We start from the raw sequence: 19491 nt of genomic DNA, 5'->3' as shown, positions 1-19491 counted from the left end.
GCAGGTTCCCCGAGCTTTCTCTGGAGCGCCCTGGGCCAACCGGGGCCAGATACACGTTATCACGCGCTCTGGCCCCGCGTTCACTACACCGGCGGTTCTCAGGCTTTTATACTGGTGGCCCCTTACACACCACAAGCCGGAGTGCAACCCCCTCCTCATAAATTAAACACCATTTTTTTTAATATAAAACACTATTATAAATGCTGGAGGCAAAGCGGGGTTTGGGGTAGAGACTGACAGCTCGTGACCACCGTGTAATAATCTCATGACCCCCGAGGGGTTGTGACCCCCAGTTTGAGAACCCCTTCACTACACCCCTGGGTTGTTACATTCTTCCACTCCATGGTCACTTCCTCAGTGATCCCTGTCACACATACCTCCCTTTCCAGCCCTGAACTTATAGCTGGATAGTATCTGTCTGGCTGTGGATTTCTATGAACACAAACTCTTATTTAAAGTGGTGGAGCAGCGGGTTAGTTATAACCTGCCTTTCTGTATCTGAGCTGTTTATTCTTGCTGCCTGTTCATAATTTCACTCCTATTATTTTTGAGGTTTATAAAGTTAGAAGGGAATGACTGTCATATGATCAGTGTACCTCTGACAGTTAGTTAAATGTACAATTAATATGAGCAAAAGAGAGTCAGCAACAACCCTACAAAGTATAACAAAAAATAAATTGACCTCATTGGGACTGAATCTTTCTCATTACCCATAGTGCTTTCTGCCCGATCTCTTGGATACTGTTTGCAGTTCAGTCCCAGTGTGTGTTTACTACTATTCTGGTTCTGGTGGTTGCCAATTTGATCACACTTGAATTGAACGTTGGAGAAATACACAACACAGAGCAGGGGTGGGCAGACTACGTCCCAGGGGCCACATCTGGCCCTCAAGCTCCTGTCAGGGAGTGGGGTCTGGGGCTCGCTCCTCTCCGGTGCTCCAGGTGAGGAGTGGGGTTGGGGGGTTGCCCTGCTCCGCATGTGCCATGGCTCTGTACGGCTCCTGGAAGCACTGGCATGTCCCCCTTTCTGGCTCCTATGCGTAGGGGCAGCCAGGGGATTCTGCACACTGCTCCCGCCCCAAGTGCCGCCCATGCAACTCTCATTGGCCTGGAACTACGACCAATGGGAGCCGCAGGGGCAGTGCCTCTGTATGGGGCAGCGCACAGAGCCACCTAGCCGCACCTCTGCAGAGGAGCCAGAGTGGGGACATATTGCTGCTTCTGGGAGATGCTTGAGGTAAGCATGCCCGGAGCCTGCACTCCTGACCCCTTCCCATGCCCCAACCTCCTGCCCCAGCTCTGATCCCCTACCCTCCAAACCCCTTGGTCCCAGCCCAGAGCACCCTCCTGCACCCCCAACCCATCAGCTGAAGCCCTCACCCCTTCCTGCACCCCAACCCCCAATTTCATGAGCATTTGTGGCCCGTCATGCAATTTCCATACCCAGATGTAGACCTCAAGCCAAAAGGTTTGCCCACCCTTGACAAAGAGAGAAATGTGGAAAGGGAAGAGATGGGCTTTGGGAACTCTAGGGTCCTTGGCTAAGTTACAATTTGTAGGAAGTATAACCACTTGCAGCAGCTCTATAGGCTACCTGAAAGTGCTCGACAGGCCACTGTGTGAGAATTGATGAACTGGTAAATCAGCCTGTCACTTCCCATAAAGTGCAGGGATTTTTGAGGTGAAATGCTTCTCTCAACAAATGGTCTGTCCTATTCCTGGTATCAGGCTGCACTTGTACAACAAACAGAAATTTTGAGGATGTTCACATTGTTGGCATGCTAACCAAGTTTGATTCCCTGTTTTGGGAACAGTTTATTATAATTAGTCTAATGATTTGTTTGCTAATCTCCTCAGTCACAAAGCTTTAAAAATGTTTTCCAATCAAAAGGATTAAATCCTCTATCTTCCTTTACAGGCCATAATGCAGGGAGAGAATAATTTAAGGCCTGTCCTCCAAGTCATTGTGAGTATTCCCTCAAGTGTCGTCTTATTCCTATTATCCGTAGCTTAGGGTACTTATAATTGTACATGCTGATCTACAAGTCCATAAAGATAAGGTACCTGACACACACACACACCATTGATGAGTTTACAATCCAATTTGGACATGAAGAGGTGGAAGCCTTGTAAGTGAGCAAAGGAGCACTGAAAAGCTCATTGGCATGAATCTGAGCAAGCATGTTTTAGTCCATCTGAGATAGGCTTTAATTGCTTGTCATCTGTCTATCTTAGCTTTCTGCTTTATGAGTAAGCTCTCCCCAATAGGTGTGATCTCATACTTTGTCTCTGTGCACCTGTAAAATCAGATAAGGGCTAAGAATTCAAGTATTTTCTTCTAGAACATCCGTGCTATCGCCACAGGAAATGGGCCACCTCGTTACCGTGTGCTGATGAGCGATGGGGTGAACACGCTATCCTGTAAGTAATGCATAGTGATGAGAATTTACAAGTGCATGGCTAACAACTGTACTCAATTGTCCAAATTAATGACAGAGTGGTTTTTGCTGCTGAACTAAGTTCCAAAGGAATGTGTGAAGGATAGAATTTATTTATTTAGATTCTGGGATCTATAATTGCATTTTAATCTTACAAACAAAATCCAGCTTTTCTGAGTTGTTGCAGAGTGTCCAAGAATTCATGTTAATTATGGAGAACAGCTTAGTCATACAGAACAGTGATTAGTGGACTATACTAATAGTAGTGGGGTCCAAGAACCATTTATCAGCTCTTAATCTATCTTTTTCTAATTTGCTGCATAAATTTTACTTCAGTGGCTTGGGCTACTAGGCAAAATATCATTGCAAGGGTGTTGTATTCTGTTCTCAAACTTCAGAGAGTTAATATGTGATTTATGTTCCAGAGATATATTCACACTTTCTCACTTGTGATTGCACTGGTTTGTGAGAGATGATTAACTGGGCGGGCCTTAGATCTGTGCAGGACCAGTGGCCTGAATGGATTGATTGCAGTTAGCTATGATGGCCATCTTTTCAGGGCTGCATATGCTGGTTGTTTTAGGGTTTTTCTTCTGTTTTTTTGCAGCTTTCATGTTGGCTACACAGCTGAATTCTCTAATTGACGAGGAGCGCTTGTCCGCCCACTGTATCTGCCAGATTAACAGATACATTGTTAACAGCCTGAAAGATGGAAGGTATTTATGTATATTTAGATATGTGCACACAAATGCATCTGACTAGTGGATGCTGCTGCATCTTACATAAATGATGAGGTCAAGTGCTGTTGTTCTGAGATTAATAATAGGTATATCCATTGTGGTGTGTATGGTACATGAGGGAGGAGGCATGTGTTTCTCTTGACACATCATGTAATCGTGATGGCTGTTTGAGGGCGGCAGAGATAAAAGTTGCTGTACCTGTCTGCAATGTACTTAGTTGCAGATATTAATATATCTGTGTAGTAATTAAATGGAAATAACTGGATAAAATGCATCCAACTGCATAATTGTTAGATTTCAGTCACTGAAAATTACCTGCTGTGGGTGAGAGTATGAATGAGGACATGCCCTGGTGGTGATTGTTTTTGTATTAAGATGGTAAAGTACTTGAACTTTCTATTGCAAATTAAGGTAGGGTAACAAACCTTCAAGATTGTGTACATGCATGAATGTGTAACTGTGTTAACTTTTGCTGTCACTCTCTTTCTCCCCAGTCCACCTTTTCTATTTGACACTCACTTGTATTTAGTTTTATGTCATTTGGGGCAGAGTTGTAAGGAATGTAGCACATTTTATGTGCTCCTACAATAATGTTGATGGTATCACTACATATCAACATCATATGCATCATTCAGATGGCTATCTACTCTTCCTGATTAAGTGCTATATTGTTTCAGTCTACACCACTTTTACCTGCATTGGTTAAATCTCTGGTTGATAATGGAGTGTTTCTTCTTGACAGTGCCTCCCCAGGAAATCTGCCTTCTGTAGTGATTGCAGTGCCTGTGTGTATGCAAAAGACTCATTTATAGCCTAGGGCTATATAGTGTCCAGGAAGATGTCAAGAGTTTTTACTGTTGCTTGCTTTGTGTTTGTAGGAGAGTGATTATATTGATGGATTTAGATGTTCTGAAAACAGCTGATGTGGTTGGTGCAAATATTGGCAATCCAGTACCATACAATGAAGGTAAGAAACTTCCTACAGACAATAGAATTGTTTAAGTGACTCACTATCATGCTGGTTTTCAGCTGGTTACTCTGTTTTTGGTGAAAAAATAAGGACACTCATTTAATTGTCTTGTGCCTGGAGTTGTGATTTCCAGTTCTCCAATGTCACTTGTATCTGTGTAGCTTAGAGTTTTGTACAGTGGCTATCACCATAATATCTAAGCCCAGGCCAAATGGGTTAGTTCCTGCTTCCATGTGTTATGGGGAAGTATCAGACCAGGTGATTGTCACACCTTAGTGACTCTCTATATAGCTCTCAAGTATAATATTGCCTGAATGATTCCATTCTGATTCTTTTTTTAACTGTTTGGAAAATTGATCAAAAAGTTCAGCTTTCTTAATGAAAGTTGGGTGGTGGATGGGAAATACATTTATAATATATACCTCTACCCCAATATAACGTGGTCCTCAGAAGCCAAAAAAATCTCACCACCTTATAGGTGAAACCGCATTATATTGGGTTTGGTCTGGTACGGTGTACCGGCAAGAACTGGTATGCTGTGCTGGACTGGACCGGCTTCCTCAGCGGTGATTTAAAGGGCCCGGTACTCCAGCTGCTGTGGGGAGCTCCGGGCCCTTTAAATCACCGCTGGAGCTCCAGCAGTGGGGTTCGGGTGGGGATTTAAAGGGCCCGGGGCTCCACACAAATTCGGATATAATGCGGTAAAGCAGTGGGGCTCGGGTGGTGCTTTAAAGGGCCCGGGGCTCCCCGCTGCTTTACCATGTTATATCTGAATTTGTGTTATATCGGGTCGTGTTCTATTGGGGTAGAGGTATATAGGGCTTTAAACTAGATTAAAAGGCGCAGGAGACAAAAGCCCAAAGGTAAGTGTAAAAAGAAATGACCTTAACAGAAGGCTAGCTGTTGTGGGGGGAGACGTGGAAACTTACGATAGGGTCATAGGAGCAACAAGAGGGAAATTAGTGAGGAAATCTGCTTGACAACTAATTGACTATACACAAATGTAAGGGCTATGGGGAATAAACATAAATAACTGGAAGTCTTAGTCCATGAGCTAAATTATGACTTAATTGGTGTCACAGAGACTTGATGAGAAGTCTCATGACTGGAATATTGGTATTAAGGGTATAGCTTGTTCAGGAAGGGCAGGCAGGATAAAAAGGGAAGAGGTGTTGCATTAAACCTCAAGAATATATACACTTGTTCTGAGGAAATGAGAGGCCAGACCATTTGCAAGTCTCTGAGTAAAGATAAAGGAGTAAAAAAAAATATAAGGGTGACATCATGGTAGGGGTCTACAATAGATCACCAAATCAGGAAGAGGAGGCAGATGAGGCATTTCTAGAACAAATAATAGAAATATCCAAAACACAAGACCTGGCACTGATGGGGAGCTTCTACTATCCAGTCATCGTTTGAAAAAGTAATACAGCAAAACATAAGAGGAAACATAAGGAAAATGGAGAAAGTAACTTGGGAACAGACTTGATTCTGGCCAACAGGGAGGAATTGGTAGTGAGTCTCAAGGTGGAACGTAGTATGGGTGAAAGTGATCATGAAATGATCATTTCATGAGTCCAAGGAAAGGAAGGCATGAGACCAGCAGAATAAGGACAATGGACTTTGTAACAGGGTCGGCACCCACCACTCATGAGCGCCCCTTCTGGTCAGATGTGATCCTGCTGTTTCTTGGTTTGTGGTAACAGGGTAGCATCCTGTTCTCACAAGTGCCCCCTTCTGGTCAGTGGTTTCTTTGGCGGGTCTTCAGTGACTCAGGCTTCCAGCTGAGCCTCTCACACTGTCTGTAGGTGGAACAGAACAAACAAACCCCTTCTGGGATATATTGTCTTTACCTTCTGCCAAGGCTTCCTCCCTGGAGACACTGCCCTCTATAACAGTCCAGCAGGGCCCATCACGGTACCCTCGCTTGGTCTGGCTAGGTTCTGGGCTCAGTCTTTTCTTGGCCCCTGCAGCCTGCCAGGATCTCCTTCTTAGCTCCCTCAGTCTTTGGCAACCTTCCCTGGGCTCAGTCTTGCCCACACTGAGCTGTCTGTTGTCCTGCTGCTCTTCCAGCCAGCCAAGAACCTGGCCTTCCCTCTTCCAGCTCCAGGAAGTAACTGACTACTCTGCTTGTTCTGCTGCTTCTTTTTATATGGCCTTCCTAGTCCCTCTGATTGGCTTCTTCCCCTGCAGCCACTCTAGGCTGCCTAGAGGACTTCTCCTCTGCTCTTCTCTGGGACGGGGTGAGGTGGGGCCTCTAGACCTAGTCCACCCATCACAGACATCAAAAAAGCAGACTTTAACAAACTCAGAGAACTGGCAGGTAAGGTCCCCTGGGAAGAATGTCTCAGGGGAAAAGTTCAAGAGAGCTGGCAGGTTCTCAAGGAGATGATATTAAAGGCACAACTACAAACTATTCTGATAGAAAGGAAAGATAGGAAGACTAGAAAGTGTGTCAATATGGCTCTATCAAGAGCTCTTTAATGACCTGAAAATCTGAAAGGAATTTTACAAAAAGTGGAGACATGGACAAATTGCTAAGGAGGTGTATAAAAGACTAGCACAAGCATGTAAGGACAACATCTGAAAGGCTAAGGCACAAAATGAGATACACCTACCAAGAAACATAAAAAGCAATAAAAAGAGGATCTTTAAATTATATTAGGAGCAAGAAAAAAAAGTGTTGGCCTCTACTTAGTGGGGAAGGAGAAGTAATAACAGAAAACCTCAAGAAGGCTTAGGTATTTAGTGCTTCACTCTTCACTAAAAAGGTTAATGGTGACCAGATGCTCAACGCAACTTATATTAGCAAAGGATGAAGAAATGTAAGCCAAAATATGGAAAGAACAGATTAAAAAATATTTCGACAAATTGGATATATTTAAGTCATCAGGGCCTGATGAAATTCATCCTGAGATACTTAGGGAACTAGCTGAAGCAATCTTGGAACCATTAGCAGTTATCTGTGTGAACTCATGGAGGACAGGTCAGGTCCGATTGGATTGTAGAAAGGCAAACTTTACCTCTCTTTAAAAAGGGGAACAAGGAGTACTTAGGGGAATTATAGACCGTCAGCCTAACTTTGATACCTGATACTGAAGATATTGAAACATATTATTAAACAATCAATTAAGCACTTAGAGGACAACAGGATTATAAATAATAGCCAGCATGTATTTGTCAAGAACATAGCATGCCAGATTAACCTAATCTCTTACTTGATAGGGTTACTGGCCTATCAGTAGATATGATATATCTTGATTTTAGTAAGGCTTTTGACAGTTCCACATGCCATTCTCATAAACAAAGTTGGGAAATGTGCCCACCTTATAGCAATTTCATCTAAACCACAACAGACTGAGAGACCATACACAGAGAGTAGTTACCAGTGGTCCCCTATCAAACTAGAAGTATCTGGTGGAGTCCCACAGGGGGTTTGTCCTGGGTTCAGTACTAGCCAATATTTTCATTAATGACTTTGGTAATGGAGTGGAGAGCATGCTTATAAAATTTGTAGATGACATCAACCTGGGAGAGATTGGAAGCACTTTGGAAGACGGAATAAGAATTCAAAAAGACCTCAACAAATTGGAGAACTTTCCTGAATTCAACAAGATGAAATTCAGTAAACATAAGTGCATAGTACTTCACTTGGGGCTTAGCTGCACTTGCGAGTTATGGGTGCACTAGCTCACTACCCGTCCACACTGGCAAGGCACGTAGAGTGATATTACTCCATGGCTAGAGCGCTCCTGGTTCTCCACCTCGGTGAGGAAACTGGCCTTACGCGTGCAAAAATTTCGCAGCACTGTGAATCATCCCATACCTGCAACACTATGCGGTCCCACCAGTCTGTGCTTGTTTGCCTGGCCCAGAATTGGCATTCCACTGTATCAACCAGCCCCACTGCCGCCATGATGTCCCAGTTGCCACAGCCCGTGCTTTCAGGAATGTCTGTGTCCTCATCAAAATCCTCCTCGTGGTGGCGTCTCTTAGCCCGGTTCTGCATATACTCCAGGATAATGCGCAAGGTGTTTACAATGCTCAGAACAGCAGCGGTGACGGTGAGCTGAGCGGGCTCCATGCTTGCTGTGGTATGGTGTCTGCACGGAAGAAAGGCGCAAAACGATTGTGTGACGTTCCTTTCACGGAGGGAGGGGCATGGCGACGTACCCAAAACCACCTGTGACAATGTTTTTGCCCCATCAGGCATTGGGAGCTTAACTCAGAATTCCAATGCGCAGCGGAGACTGCGGGAACTGTGGGATAGCTACCCACAGTGCACCACTTTGTAAGTCGATGCTAGCCATGGAAGTGAGGACGCACTCCGCCGACTTAATGCACTTAATGTGGACATACGCAATCAACTGTATAAAATCGATTTCTAAAAATCAACCTAATTTTGTAGTGTAGACATACCCAAAGCAACCATTACTGTGGAATGCCGTGAATGTGAGAGAGAGGAGGGGTGTGTGTGCTGCTGTCTGAACTTATAAGACAGCATGCTGACAGGCTCTCAGCCCCCCAAAAGCCCACTCTTCCCCCACATACACACAACACACTCCTTGTCATACTCCACTTCACCCACCCCATTTGAAAAGCACGTTGCAGCCACTTGCATGCTGGGATAGCTACCACAATTCAGTGCTCTCTGTGGCTGTTGCAAGAGCTGCTAATGTGGCCACGCCAGTGCGCTGTCAGTGTGGACAGAGTACAACGCTTTCCCTACTGTGGTCTACGAAGGCGGGTTTAACTCAAAGCGCTCTACATCTGCAAGTGTAGCCATGCCCTTAGGAAGAAAAAACTAAAAGCCAGTTATTTCCCATTTTGTAGTTGTGCAATCTGGTAGTACTGCTGAAAAGGATCTGGGGGCATAGTGGATCACAAATTGAATGAGTCAACAATGTGATGGAGTTGCGAAAAAGGGCTAATAACATTCTGTGGTGTATTAATAAGAGTGTTGTGTGTAAGACATGGAAGGTAATTGTCCTACTCTGCTCAGCAATGGTGAGGCCTTTAGAGTACTGTGTCCAGTTCTGGGCACCACATGTTAAGAAATATGTCAAGTATCAGGGGATAGCCTTGTTAGTCTGTGTCCACAAAAACAACAAGGAGTCCGGTGGCACCTTAAAGACTAACAGATTTATTTGGGCATAAGCTTTCGTGGGTAAAAACCCTCACTTCTTCAGATGTATGTAATGACCCATCCACTCCCAGTCTTTATTCAAGCCTAATTTAATGGTGTCCAGTTTGCAAGTTAATTCCAATTCTGCAGTAGTACTAGTAGTAACAAGAAACTGCAGAATTGGAATTAATTTGCAAGTTAATTAGCAAAACTGTTTTCCCATGCTAATTTTTCCTCTCCTGTTACTCACACCTTCTTGTCAGGTATTTGAAATGGGCCATCCTGATTATCACTAAAAAGTTTTTTCTCTCCTACTGATAATAGCCCACCTTAATTGATTAGTCTCCTTAGAGTTGGTATGGCAACACCCATTTTCTTCTTCGAGTGATTGCTCATATCAATTCCAGTTAGGTGTGCGCGCGCACTGCATGCACGGATGTCGGAAACTTTTTCCCTAGCAGCTATCCCGTCGGGCCGGCTGGGGAGCCCCCTGGAGTGGCGCTGATATGGTGTTCTATATAAGACCTTGCCGGCCCGACCCCCCTTCAGTTCCTTCTTACTGCCCGTGATGGTTGTTGGAACAGTGGTCTCTTGTCTCATCAAGTGCTCCACTTATCCCTAGCTTCTCTTATCTTAATTGTCGATTAATTGTTATTAGTTAGTGTTAAGTGTTTCCTATAGTATTAAGCGTAGTTTAGTAGTTGAGGGCAGTTCCATCAGCGACTGCCTTGCGGGGCTCTGGGACATGCTGTCCCAGGGCTACAAGCCTTGCAACAAGCCCATGCCTATGGGCGACCCCCACGATTCCTGTCTCGGGTGTCTGGGGGAGCGCCATGAGGCAGACAAGTGTAGAATCTGTAAGGCGTTCAAGCCCCGGACGTGAAAAGAGAGGGAGATTCGACTCAAGCAACTCCTCATGGAGTCTGCTTTGCGGCCCTCTCAAGACGCGGGCCCGAGGCTTCGGTGCGGAGTGCCCTCCTGCAGTACCGTCTTCGGCACTGCAGAAGATCCCGTGCTCATCTTGGGACCGGCGATCTCCTGGGCCCCAAAAACGCTCGCCTCGGCACTGTTCCCATTCCCCGGTTGCTGGGAAGAAGCAAGCCTGGAAGGACCCTCTGTTAGGGCTGAAGCAGTTGTTCCGGTCCTGATTGAGCAAGACTCTAACAAGGCCTCTAAGCAGGACAAGGCTGCCAGGCCCAGATCTGCTCATCCCAGCCCTGCACAAGGGACAGTGCAAGTGGAAGAGATCACATTACCTTCCACACCGGACACCTTCGAGGCTGCCAGAGGGCTCATCGAAATGACGGCTCCGGTGCCTCTGGCCCCAGCACCGGCCCCAGCCCGAGTCCCGGTACTGTACAAGGGTAAACCAGCAATGTTCGGAATGGCAGCCCTCAGACCAGCATCTCCACGCCGCTTGGAGTCCCGCCATTGATCTGAGTCCTGGCACCGTCACAGGTACCGGTCTGACTCACGGCACCAGTTAGACTCATGGTGCTGGTCCCGCAGTCCCGATCCTTGAAGCCATTCCCGCTCGAGGTCACTATCGACTGCTGGATCATGGTCCCGCTCGAGATCCAGGTCATGATCGGCGACCTCATGGCACCATTTGGACTGACGCAGTGTGGAACTCCGATCCCTGCATCGACTGTCACCACGACACCGGCCCATGGCCCGGCACCGCTCTCCGGAGCGGCACCAGTCGCCATCACAGAGCCGCTCTACTGCCCGGCACCACTCTTCATCACGGCACTGGTCGCGGTTGCGATCAGCCTCCCGGCACCGATCCCTGCATGACCTGCTCCTACCAAGGGACTCGGTGCCCCCTTTGCTTCACTCGTGCACCGCTCCTCCTTGGCCGTCGCAATCTTGGTCCCCTCGTCCAAGATCCCACAACACCCAACTAGCAGCCCCAGTGGCAATTTTGGACCCCCTGGGCATATCACCAGGCCCAGGGCACCACCCGAGTTGCCCGGCCACCATCAGGATTGAGCGCCCAGCCCCCCGAGGCGACCCTCAGCCACCCCACTCTGGACCTGGACAAAGCTGCTGAGCCAGTGCCCGTGGTAGGGGCTACCCCAGGCACCCAAGAGGAACCACCCATGCCTGATCAGGAGACTGTCTCTGCACTGGTCCTTCCAGTGGAGGCTGTGGCTGGCACGTCAAGGTCTGGTCCACCCCCGATGGACTTTAGGGTCCTTCAAGAACTATTGAGGCGCGTAGCCCTCAGTATGAACCTCCAAATTGAGGAGGTTCTGGAGGAGGAGGACCCTATGGTGAACATTCTAGGGAGGGGCCTTCCAGCGTCTCCCCCTCCCCCCCCCCCCCGAATAAAACCATTCAGAACAATGCCAAGTCTCTCTGGCAAACCCCGGCCTCCATCCCTCTCACAGCTAAGGGGGTAGAAAGAAAGTACTTTGTCCCCACCAGGGGTCATGAATACCTTTTTACCCACCCTGCCCCATGCTCGCTTGTGGTGGACACGGTGAACGCCAAGGAAAGACAGGGCCAACAAGGGCCTGCTCCCAAGTCAAAGGACGCTAAGTCGCTGGACCTTTTTGGAAGGAAAAATGTATTCTACTGGGGGTCTCTCTCCTCGTTCTTTTTGCTGTTACAGACTAACACGGCTACCACTCTGAAACCTGTCAGGTAACAGTATAATCCATTTTCATTGTTGCTGTCTCCACCTTCTGATCTGGGAAAAGAATGTAGAGTAGCAGGACTGATAACACTAACAGGTAAACTGCCAGGCTGACCAGAAATCGAGCAGAAATCCTACTTAATGCTGCTGTGTAGAACCATCTTTTTCTATCACTGTTACTTCCATTGTTACTTTTGGGGGAGAAATGCATGCACTAAACAACAAGAGCTTGTTCTTGTGACAGCCACGAAGTTAATCCCAATTTTAAATGTTGTGGTTAATCGTAGCTCTAGACTAGTGTCTTCTGAAAATTTACTGAACAGACCGTTTTATGTGCATGTGTGATTTTCTTCCCAATTGCTTGTCTGATGCAATAGTATATTTCTTGTTAGCTAGGTGTCTGTTTCAGAGTTGTCATTATTCTTTACTGTTGCTTAGAAGCAGCTTGTCATTTCAAATATTTCTAAAATGCATTTTCAGTTGCAGATTATTCTGAATGTGCAAGTTTTGAAATTATTTTCTGTAGTCTGGTTTAGGTTTTAAATTTACATAAAAGTTCTGTTCCTATTACAAATCAATCAACACAGACTGAGCAGTTCTTGCATTGTTAAAATTACTGGAGGATTTTTGCCTCTTGTGTTTCTTATTTGAATTTACAGCTAGTCAGATCACTAAAGCTGCTGGCATTTGGTCGAATATAGTCAGAGCAGTGTTAAAGGTTCAGGAGCAAGGCCAGTGCACTGATACGTTCTGCAGATTAGAGGGTCTCACATTTTTTCATAGTGTGGGCTAAGGATGTCAAATATTAAACGGTTAACCGATAAGTATTAGTTTTACGGTTAACCCACCCTAACTGTTAAGCCTATTGGGGAGTCTGGAGTTGAACTTCAAGCTGCTAACCTGAGTTAAAAGCCAAGTTGCCGTGTTTTCACTGTTATTTTAAATTGACTGAACACCCCCCCCTTTTTTTTTTTTTGCAGTTAATACACATACATAGACTAGTTTTCTGTAATGTAGAGTCAGTCCCTTTTTTAGGGTGCTCTCAAGTGGCCATTGTCAATATACTGACAGCTGTCTCTAAGGTGATCAGGTGCTGTGATGATCCACCTGACTTCCTGTGAATCCCAGCACTGTGGCTCAGGTTGGTCAGCAATGGATTCAGACTTGACTGTGATGGTTGCTATAATGTGGAGCCCATCATCCTTCATTTAAGGTCTCCATATTTTTTAATTTAGAAAATATGGTGACACTAAGGTGTATCTCATAGATTTCTTTATAATTAGTGTTGAGTCTCAATTTACCTTCACACAGCACCGTTTTTTCTGCATTTTAAGGAGTTTTATTAAATTGTTATATTTTAGCCCTTACGTTGTGTAGTGGTGCAGACCCTACTGCTGAAAGCTGTCAAAAGCTTAAGAACATAAGAACGGCCACACTGGATCAGACCAAAGGTCCATCTAACCCAGTATTCTGTCTTCTGACAGTGGCCATTGCCAGGTGCCCCAAAGGGAATGAACAAAACAGGTAATCATCAAGTGATCCATCCCCTGTTGCCCATTCCCAGCTTCTGGCAAACAGAGGTTAGGGACACCATCCCTGCCCATCCTGGCTAATAGCCATTGATGGACCTATCCTCCATGAACTGATCGAGTTCTTTTTCGAGCCCTGTTATGGTCTTGGCCTTCACAACATCCCCAGGCAAGGAGTTCCACAGGTTGACTGTGCGTTGTGTGAAGAAATACTTCCTTTTATTTATTTTAAACCTGCTGCCTATTAATTTCATTTGATGACCCCTAGTTCTTGTGTTATGAGAAGCAGTAAACAACACTTCCTTATCTACTTTCTCTACACCAGTCATGATTTTATAGACTTCAATCATATCTCCCCTTAGCCGTCTCTTTTTCAAGATGAAAAGTCCCAGTCTTATTAATCTCTCCTCATACGGAAGCCATTCCATACCCCTCATCATTTTTGTTGCCCTTTTCATCTGCCATTTTGTTTCCCAGTCACCCAGTTTTGAGAGATCCCTTTAAATAATTGTCAACCCTGAATTCTTTCTAAGTAGTAATAGAAAGTGGTTGCTTGTGAAAAGAGGTCTGGTTGAGATCACCATATGCTATGGCTCTTCTCAGAATGGTTTGCTGTTGGCTTGTAACACATTTGAATGTTAGTGGGTATTCTATGCCATGAGGCTCTTGTGAAAACAAGATTACATCCCATTGTGACACCATGGGTATGTGTCTGCCTCATTTTCCCTTAGTGAGCTTTCCCTAAGTTCAGATGCTTGTGTCGAAGAAAAACTCAGTTCTCGCTTTTTGTTTAGGTGCAGCAAAATCAAAATACTTTATTAATTCTCTAGTGATCACAAGAGGGAGAGAGTGTCAGGAACTGGGTTGCCCCTTGTCCCGGACGGATCTCTCTCAATTAGTAAACAATTCATAACAATCTTTATACCTTTCTAGCAGACAATGGTTAGCATACTTGGAGACATTGAAGATAAACATTTGCATTTGTTTATACATAAGCCTATTCGCTATCTTATTTGTCTGCAATACTAGAACAGAAAACAAGACTGCAATTCACAAGGTCGTAATGACTCTTCACACAATTCTCTCTGTACCACATACCTTACAGCATGCAGGGTCACATTAACTTCTAACATACATTAAGATCCCTTCAAACCTATATTAATTAATTCTTGGCCTCCACACTTGCATACAGTGAACAATGCCCCTCCAGGGATCTAGTTTATTTAATCAATCACCAAACATGCTATGTAAACAAGCCACCACCTGCTTTAAGATCCAGGGCTTCTCTTCTGCCAGGAGCTGTGCAGTCTTTCCCTTGCTAACTCAGGGTTTCTCCCATGCCTGCCTGCCTGAAGAGCTTTGTAGTCTTTCTCCTCTGGAGCGTTCTCTTTGTGTTCCGTGGCTGGTTCCTCTCTCTGGGAGCTTGTGCTCTCCAGGAACACATCACTGGGAGTAGCTTTCCTATCGAGCTCCTCAGGAGCATCCTCTCGGTTCTGGGCTCCTGCCTGAGGCGCAAAAGCCGAGGCCCAGGTGTTCCTTATATATCCATTCATAAGCCGAATGTTTTTGGTTACGACAAACCACAGCCACTGGGAGCTGAGGGGCTCCATGTCTGTGAACGCTCCAGGTAAACAAAACATCCCGACCCGCTGATGGCCCGGGAGCCAAAGGTTGCCAACCCCTGAAATATAGGGTCGGCTTATGAAAGGGTCATATTTTTTTGCTATTTTGCTGTTTTTACCTAACCATCTCGGGGGGGGTCAGCTTATAAACAAATAGGCTAATGAGCGAGTATATATGGTAATTAACTGCTACCCAGCTGTTTATCCAATTAACCATCCATAGGTAGATCTGGCTTGGCTCATTCTTTTCAGTGGAGCCTGTCACAGGGAGGCTGGGTGCCTGAATCCACAGAGGGCCAACCCCTGTGACAGGCATCCTAAAGGCAGTTTTTAATTACTTGGGTCCCCCATAAAGCAGTTGCTGTGAGAGATCTGGTTGAGATCCATATATGCTGTGGCATTTCTCAGGCTTGGTCTACATTTAAAAGTTAGGTCAATATAGCCATGGTGCTCAGGAGTGTGAGAAAAAGTTCACACCCCCTGAACACCATAGCTATAGTGATGTGTTAACCTCCAAGTTGAGTGCAGCTCAGCTGATGGAAGAATGCTTCCGTCCACCTAGCTACCATCGCTTGGGATTTTGGAGTTTCTGTAGTGATGGGGAAAAAACCCTGCCATTGCTGTAGGACGCACCTGCACTACAGCAGCATATCTATGGCACCATGGCTGTGCTGCTCTAATGCCCATAGTGTAGACATAGTCTCAGGGTGCCTTGCTATTGTCTTGTAACACACTTGAATGTTAGAGGGTGTTATGTGCTATGGGGCTCTTGTGAAAACAAGGTTACATCTCAGGCACCCTAAGGCAATTTTAATTACTCTGATCTCCAGTCCATTGCGCTAGAAGTAGTCTTTTCTCCTCTGATAAACAGGACAGGGGCACCAGCAGCAACGTTCCTCAGCTCCAGCAGCCAGCCCAACACACAGCAAACCACAGCAGCAGAATGGAAATTCAGCAGTTGGTAAGACACTTCTCATTCAGCATGTCTAACTATTGGCTCGCAATACTGAATTGAATTATGAGTCTGAATTTGTTTAGGACTGGAAAGTCAACCCAGCTAGAGAATCCTATAACAGCAGAGAATGAAGGCAACTTCAGGGCACCTCTTCAAAGTGCCTAGGAAAGAGCGGGCAAGAAGTTCTAAACCAGGAAATGAAAAGTATATAGCAACAGACTCTTTATTCACTTATTGTCCCTGAGAGAATGCTGTCCTCGAATCTTTGGAATCTGTTTCCACAGTGAAAAGGGACTACTGCCTTTAAAATATTTGAACCCTTCTCTGAGGGAAGAATGATGAGTCCATCTTAAAACACATGAAAGAAACTTGGTAAAAATTCTGGACTTCATTTTGGGAAGTGGCATATGTTACACATTCTTGCTGATTGATGTCTTTTGGTTTAGACCTTGTCTACGCTGCCACTTTATAGCGCTGCAACTTTCTCGCGCAGGGGTGTGAAAAAACACCCCCCGAGTGCTGCAAGTTTCAGCGCTGTAAAGTGGCAGTGTAGACAGTGCACCAGCACTGGGAGCTGTTCCCCTTGTGGAGGGTTTTTTTTTTTTTACTACTTGGAGAAAGCTCTCCCAGCGCTGGTGCCATGACTACACACGCACATTAAAGCGCTGCCGTGGCAGTGCTTTAACAATGCTATTGAAGACATGCCCTTAGTTGAAACTACATTGTGCCCTCTAGACAACTGAACAGATTCTGGTTCCAAACTGATTGAAAGGGTATGTCCGTGCTAAGCCATTGAAGCAGAATGGTTAAGTGTTATAGGGATGAGATTCAATTGAAACTGCTTCTATAAATACTGTTTTTTTGTGAGGGCTTTAAATTGGCATATAAGTTTTCTGTCTAGCTGCAGATTTATTTTTCAAGCAAAAAGGTTTCAATCCAAGTCTGAGCTATGAGTAAGATTTGAGACCTGTCTTAGACTTTTTTGGCCAAATTGCACTGTTTGAGAAGCATTTTGAAACAGATACGAGAATTTTGAAGCCTGCTAACTGAACATCCTTGGAGACTTGCCCATAGCTGCCATTCTTAGTTCATTTACTGTTTAATAGTCATAAAAGACTGAAGCATTTCTCTTCTGAAACAGTTTGCAGTGACAGACTAGGTACAGTTTGTGACTCAAGAGTAGAAATGCTTTAAAACAGTGAATAACTTCTTTAAAAACATACTGTTCTGTGCCTCTGTACCCTGGTGACTGGAGACTGATAAATGCCTACATGCACTTTCTTCTACTTATGTGCATCATCTTCCTGTAGCCTAGTGAGAAAACTTCCATCGCAGATTGAGTGGTGCCTGGCTTGGCACTGCCACTTAAAATTAATCTTTGTCTATACATAGAAAACAAAAGTGCAAGATCATTTTGTTTGAGTTCTATATAACTGAATTTATGCTTGTTTTTTTAGGTCCCACTACTACTAAGTACCATGGCCCTTCAAAGCAGTTTGGTAAAGCAGGTGGTACTAGCTTCTTGAGCACCCCTGGTGGATCACAGTCCAAAGTGGTACCAATTGCCAGTCTGAACCCATACCAATCCAAGTGAGTTACTCTGCCAGTGAGGTTCAAAGAATAATTCATAAATGAAGGAATGATGCTGAGAATAAATTTCTGCTTTCTCAGAAGAAACATCAGTCTTTTAAATCTGCCAAAAATTCTTTAATTTCTCTTGGACACAGTGTTAGTTACCTCAACACAGCTGGTACTAAAGGTATTTTTTGATTACCCCATGTGCTAGGAACTCTGATAATCTGAGATTAGGCTCTGGATCACCTTGTAAAGTTGGTTCCAGAGTCTGTGGGCTCTGCTGACCTTGACCTGTTACTATGGTATATTGCCTGAAAATCAATTGACATGTTCTACCAGAGATTTCCTTTTGGTAGCCTATTGATCTGCTCTGCCATAAACGTATTCGTCCTGGCTTCAGGAGAAATGATGTCCAGTTTTAAGAGAATGTGGATATAAGTATTTTGGGAACATCAGTAGTTAAATTATACAAACTGATGCACTTTACCCCATATTTTATCAACTGTTTGAACCCGAAAATTGGACTCCTGCGAGGTTCTAATATATGGCCTTTCAGTACAGGCATATTGCTGTACTGGGGATGCTTAATATAGAAGCGTGAAGGATTAGAGGGTTGCTTCCAGGAGAATTGTTTGGTACTTTATCACGCTATATGCCTTAAAAGTGACTTTGTTTTCTTAAATGTTGCTTCTCTATAATTTCTGTTTTAATGGTGTAGACAGTGTACCCTTTACACAGACAAGTAGAATCACTGAGATACAGTGGAGTATCCTAGATTCTGAATTAACATCTTAAGAACTGAAAGTCTGTGAAATTTGTAAGACTCCACTCCGTTCTATAAAAGGACACTGGAGTACTAATTCTTACTGTCTTGTTTCCAGATGGACCATTTGCGCTCGTGTTACCCAAAAAGGCCAGGTTCGCACATGGAGCAACTCCCGTGGTGAAGGAAAGCTGTTCTCTATAGAGCTGGTTGATGAAAGTGTAAGTTCTGTGGTGGGATCCAAGATACTACAGTGATGGGAGCCATAGAAGTACCTAGATAGGAGCAGAGGAGTTCTTGAGATGTCTTTATGTAAATGAGAGAAGATAGAACAAAGGAAATCGTTGGCAGATTTGTTATAGAGAATTGCATTCTCTGAGGTGTTAATGTACTTGACAGTCCCACATTCATTTGCTCAGAGTTTTTACAGCTATCTAAAATGAGATCCTAAATACAGTTGTTTGCCTCTTTTGTTAACCCAGTCTAACGTGGTATGTGGCCAAAAATGGTGGTGGCATCAGAATCTGGTATCTATGCAGACAGACAATATCTCTGGTTTGTGGCACTCCCCATTAGATTGGCAGATGAATCCCATTGCTGTTGCTAGGACTTCATATCCATAATACAAGGAATAAGACACGGAATTTAAAAAAGCATTTCGAAATAGAAACTCATTTTAATTGGGAAATCAGAATGTATAAAAATGCAATATAGCGAAATTCCATTTCTGGTTTGTTTTGAGGAGTGAAGTCTGGTTGATCTAAGTCTGCTGTTGAGGCTTGTTATCCAAATCTCTTGTTTTAAACTATTTTGTTGCACAGCAGCTTGTTTGTTTGTATGAGATTATTTTTAGTACCAAATGTGTGGTTCATAATTTGACATATCTTCATCAGCCTTTTATTTCACTTCTGTATGCTATCAGCATTTTGACTGACAGTTTTTATTTTAATTTGTAATATTTCTATTGCATAAATATCTTAAGTGGAATTCTAGCTCTGCCATTAATTGTCACTCAGGGAAGAGCTTGTCACAACACACATTGCTGTACTGATCAGATGTGATGTCATCCTCTAATTTGTGAAGCTAAATGCTATATCTATAATGAGGTATTGCCTAATCTGTAAAATGACACAA

General features: G+C 44.5%; 1 protein-coding gene across 3 annotated transcripts in view; it reads left to right on the top strand.

The window, feature by feature from the left end:
- Window positions 1–19491, top strand: part of RPA1 (replication protein A1) — a 43955-nt gene that overhangs the window by 512 nt on the left and 23952 nt on the right. For 2 of the 3 annotated variants that reach the window (XM_039507658.1, XM_039507657.1), the window contains exons 2-8: window positions 1918–1965; window positions 2342–2420; window positions 3045–3153; window positions 4056–4144; window positions 15936–16025; window positions 17477–17609; window positions 18476–18578. In XM_039507658.1, the coding sequence (XP_039363592.1) occupies window positions 1918–1965; window positions 2342–2420; window positions 3045–3153; window positions 4056–4144; window positions 15936–16025; window positions 17477–17609; window positions 18476–18578 (651 nt within the window). Of the gene's footprint in view, window positions 1–23; window positions 473–1917; window positions 1966–2341; window positions 2421–3044; window positions 3154–4055; window positions 4145–15935; window positions 16026–17476; window positions 17610–18475; window positions 18579–19491 lie in introns of those variants that run through there. The other variant, XM_039507659.1, reaches the window with a different exon arrangement.

Source organism: Mauremys reevesii, linkage group 20, assembly GCF_016161935.1.
Source record: "Mauremys reevesii isolate NIE-2019 linkage group 20, ASM1616193v1, whole genome shotgun sequence".
Lineage (NCBI taxonomy): Eukaryota > Metazoa > Chordata > Testudines > Geoemydidae > Mauremys > Mauremys reevesii.
The sequence above is the reverse complement of the archived record's forward strand: the minus strand, read 5'-3'. Positions and strand labels throughout refer to the sequence as shown.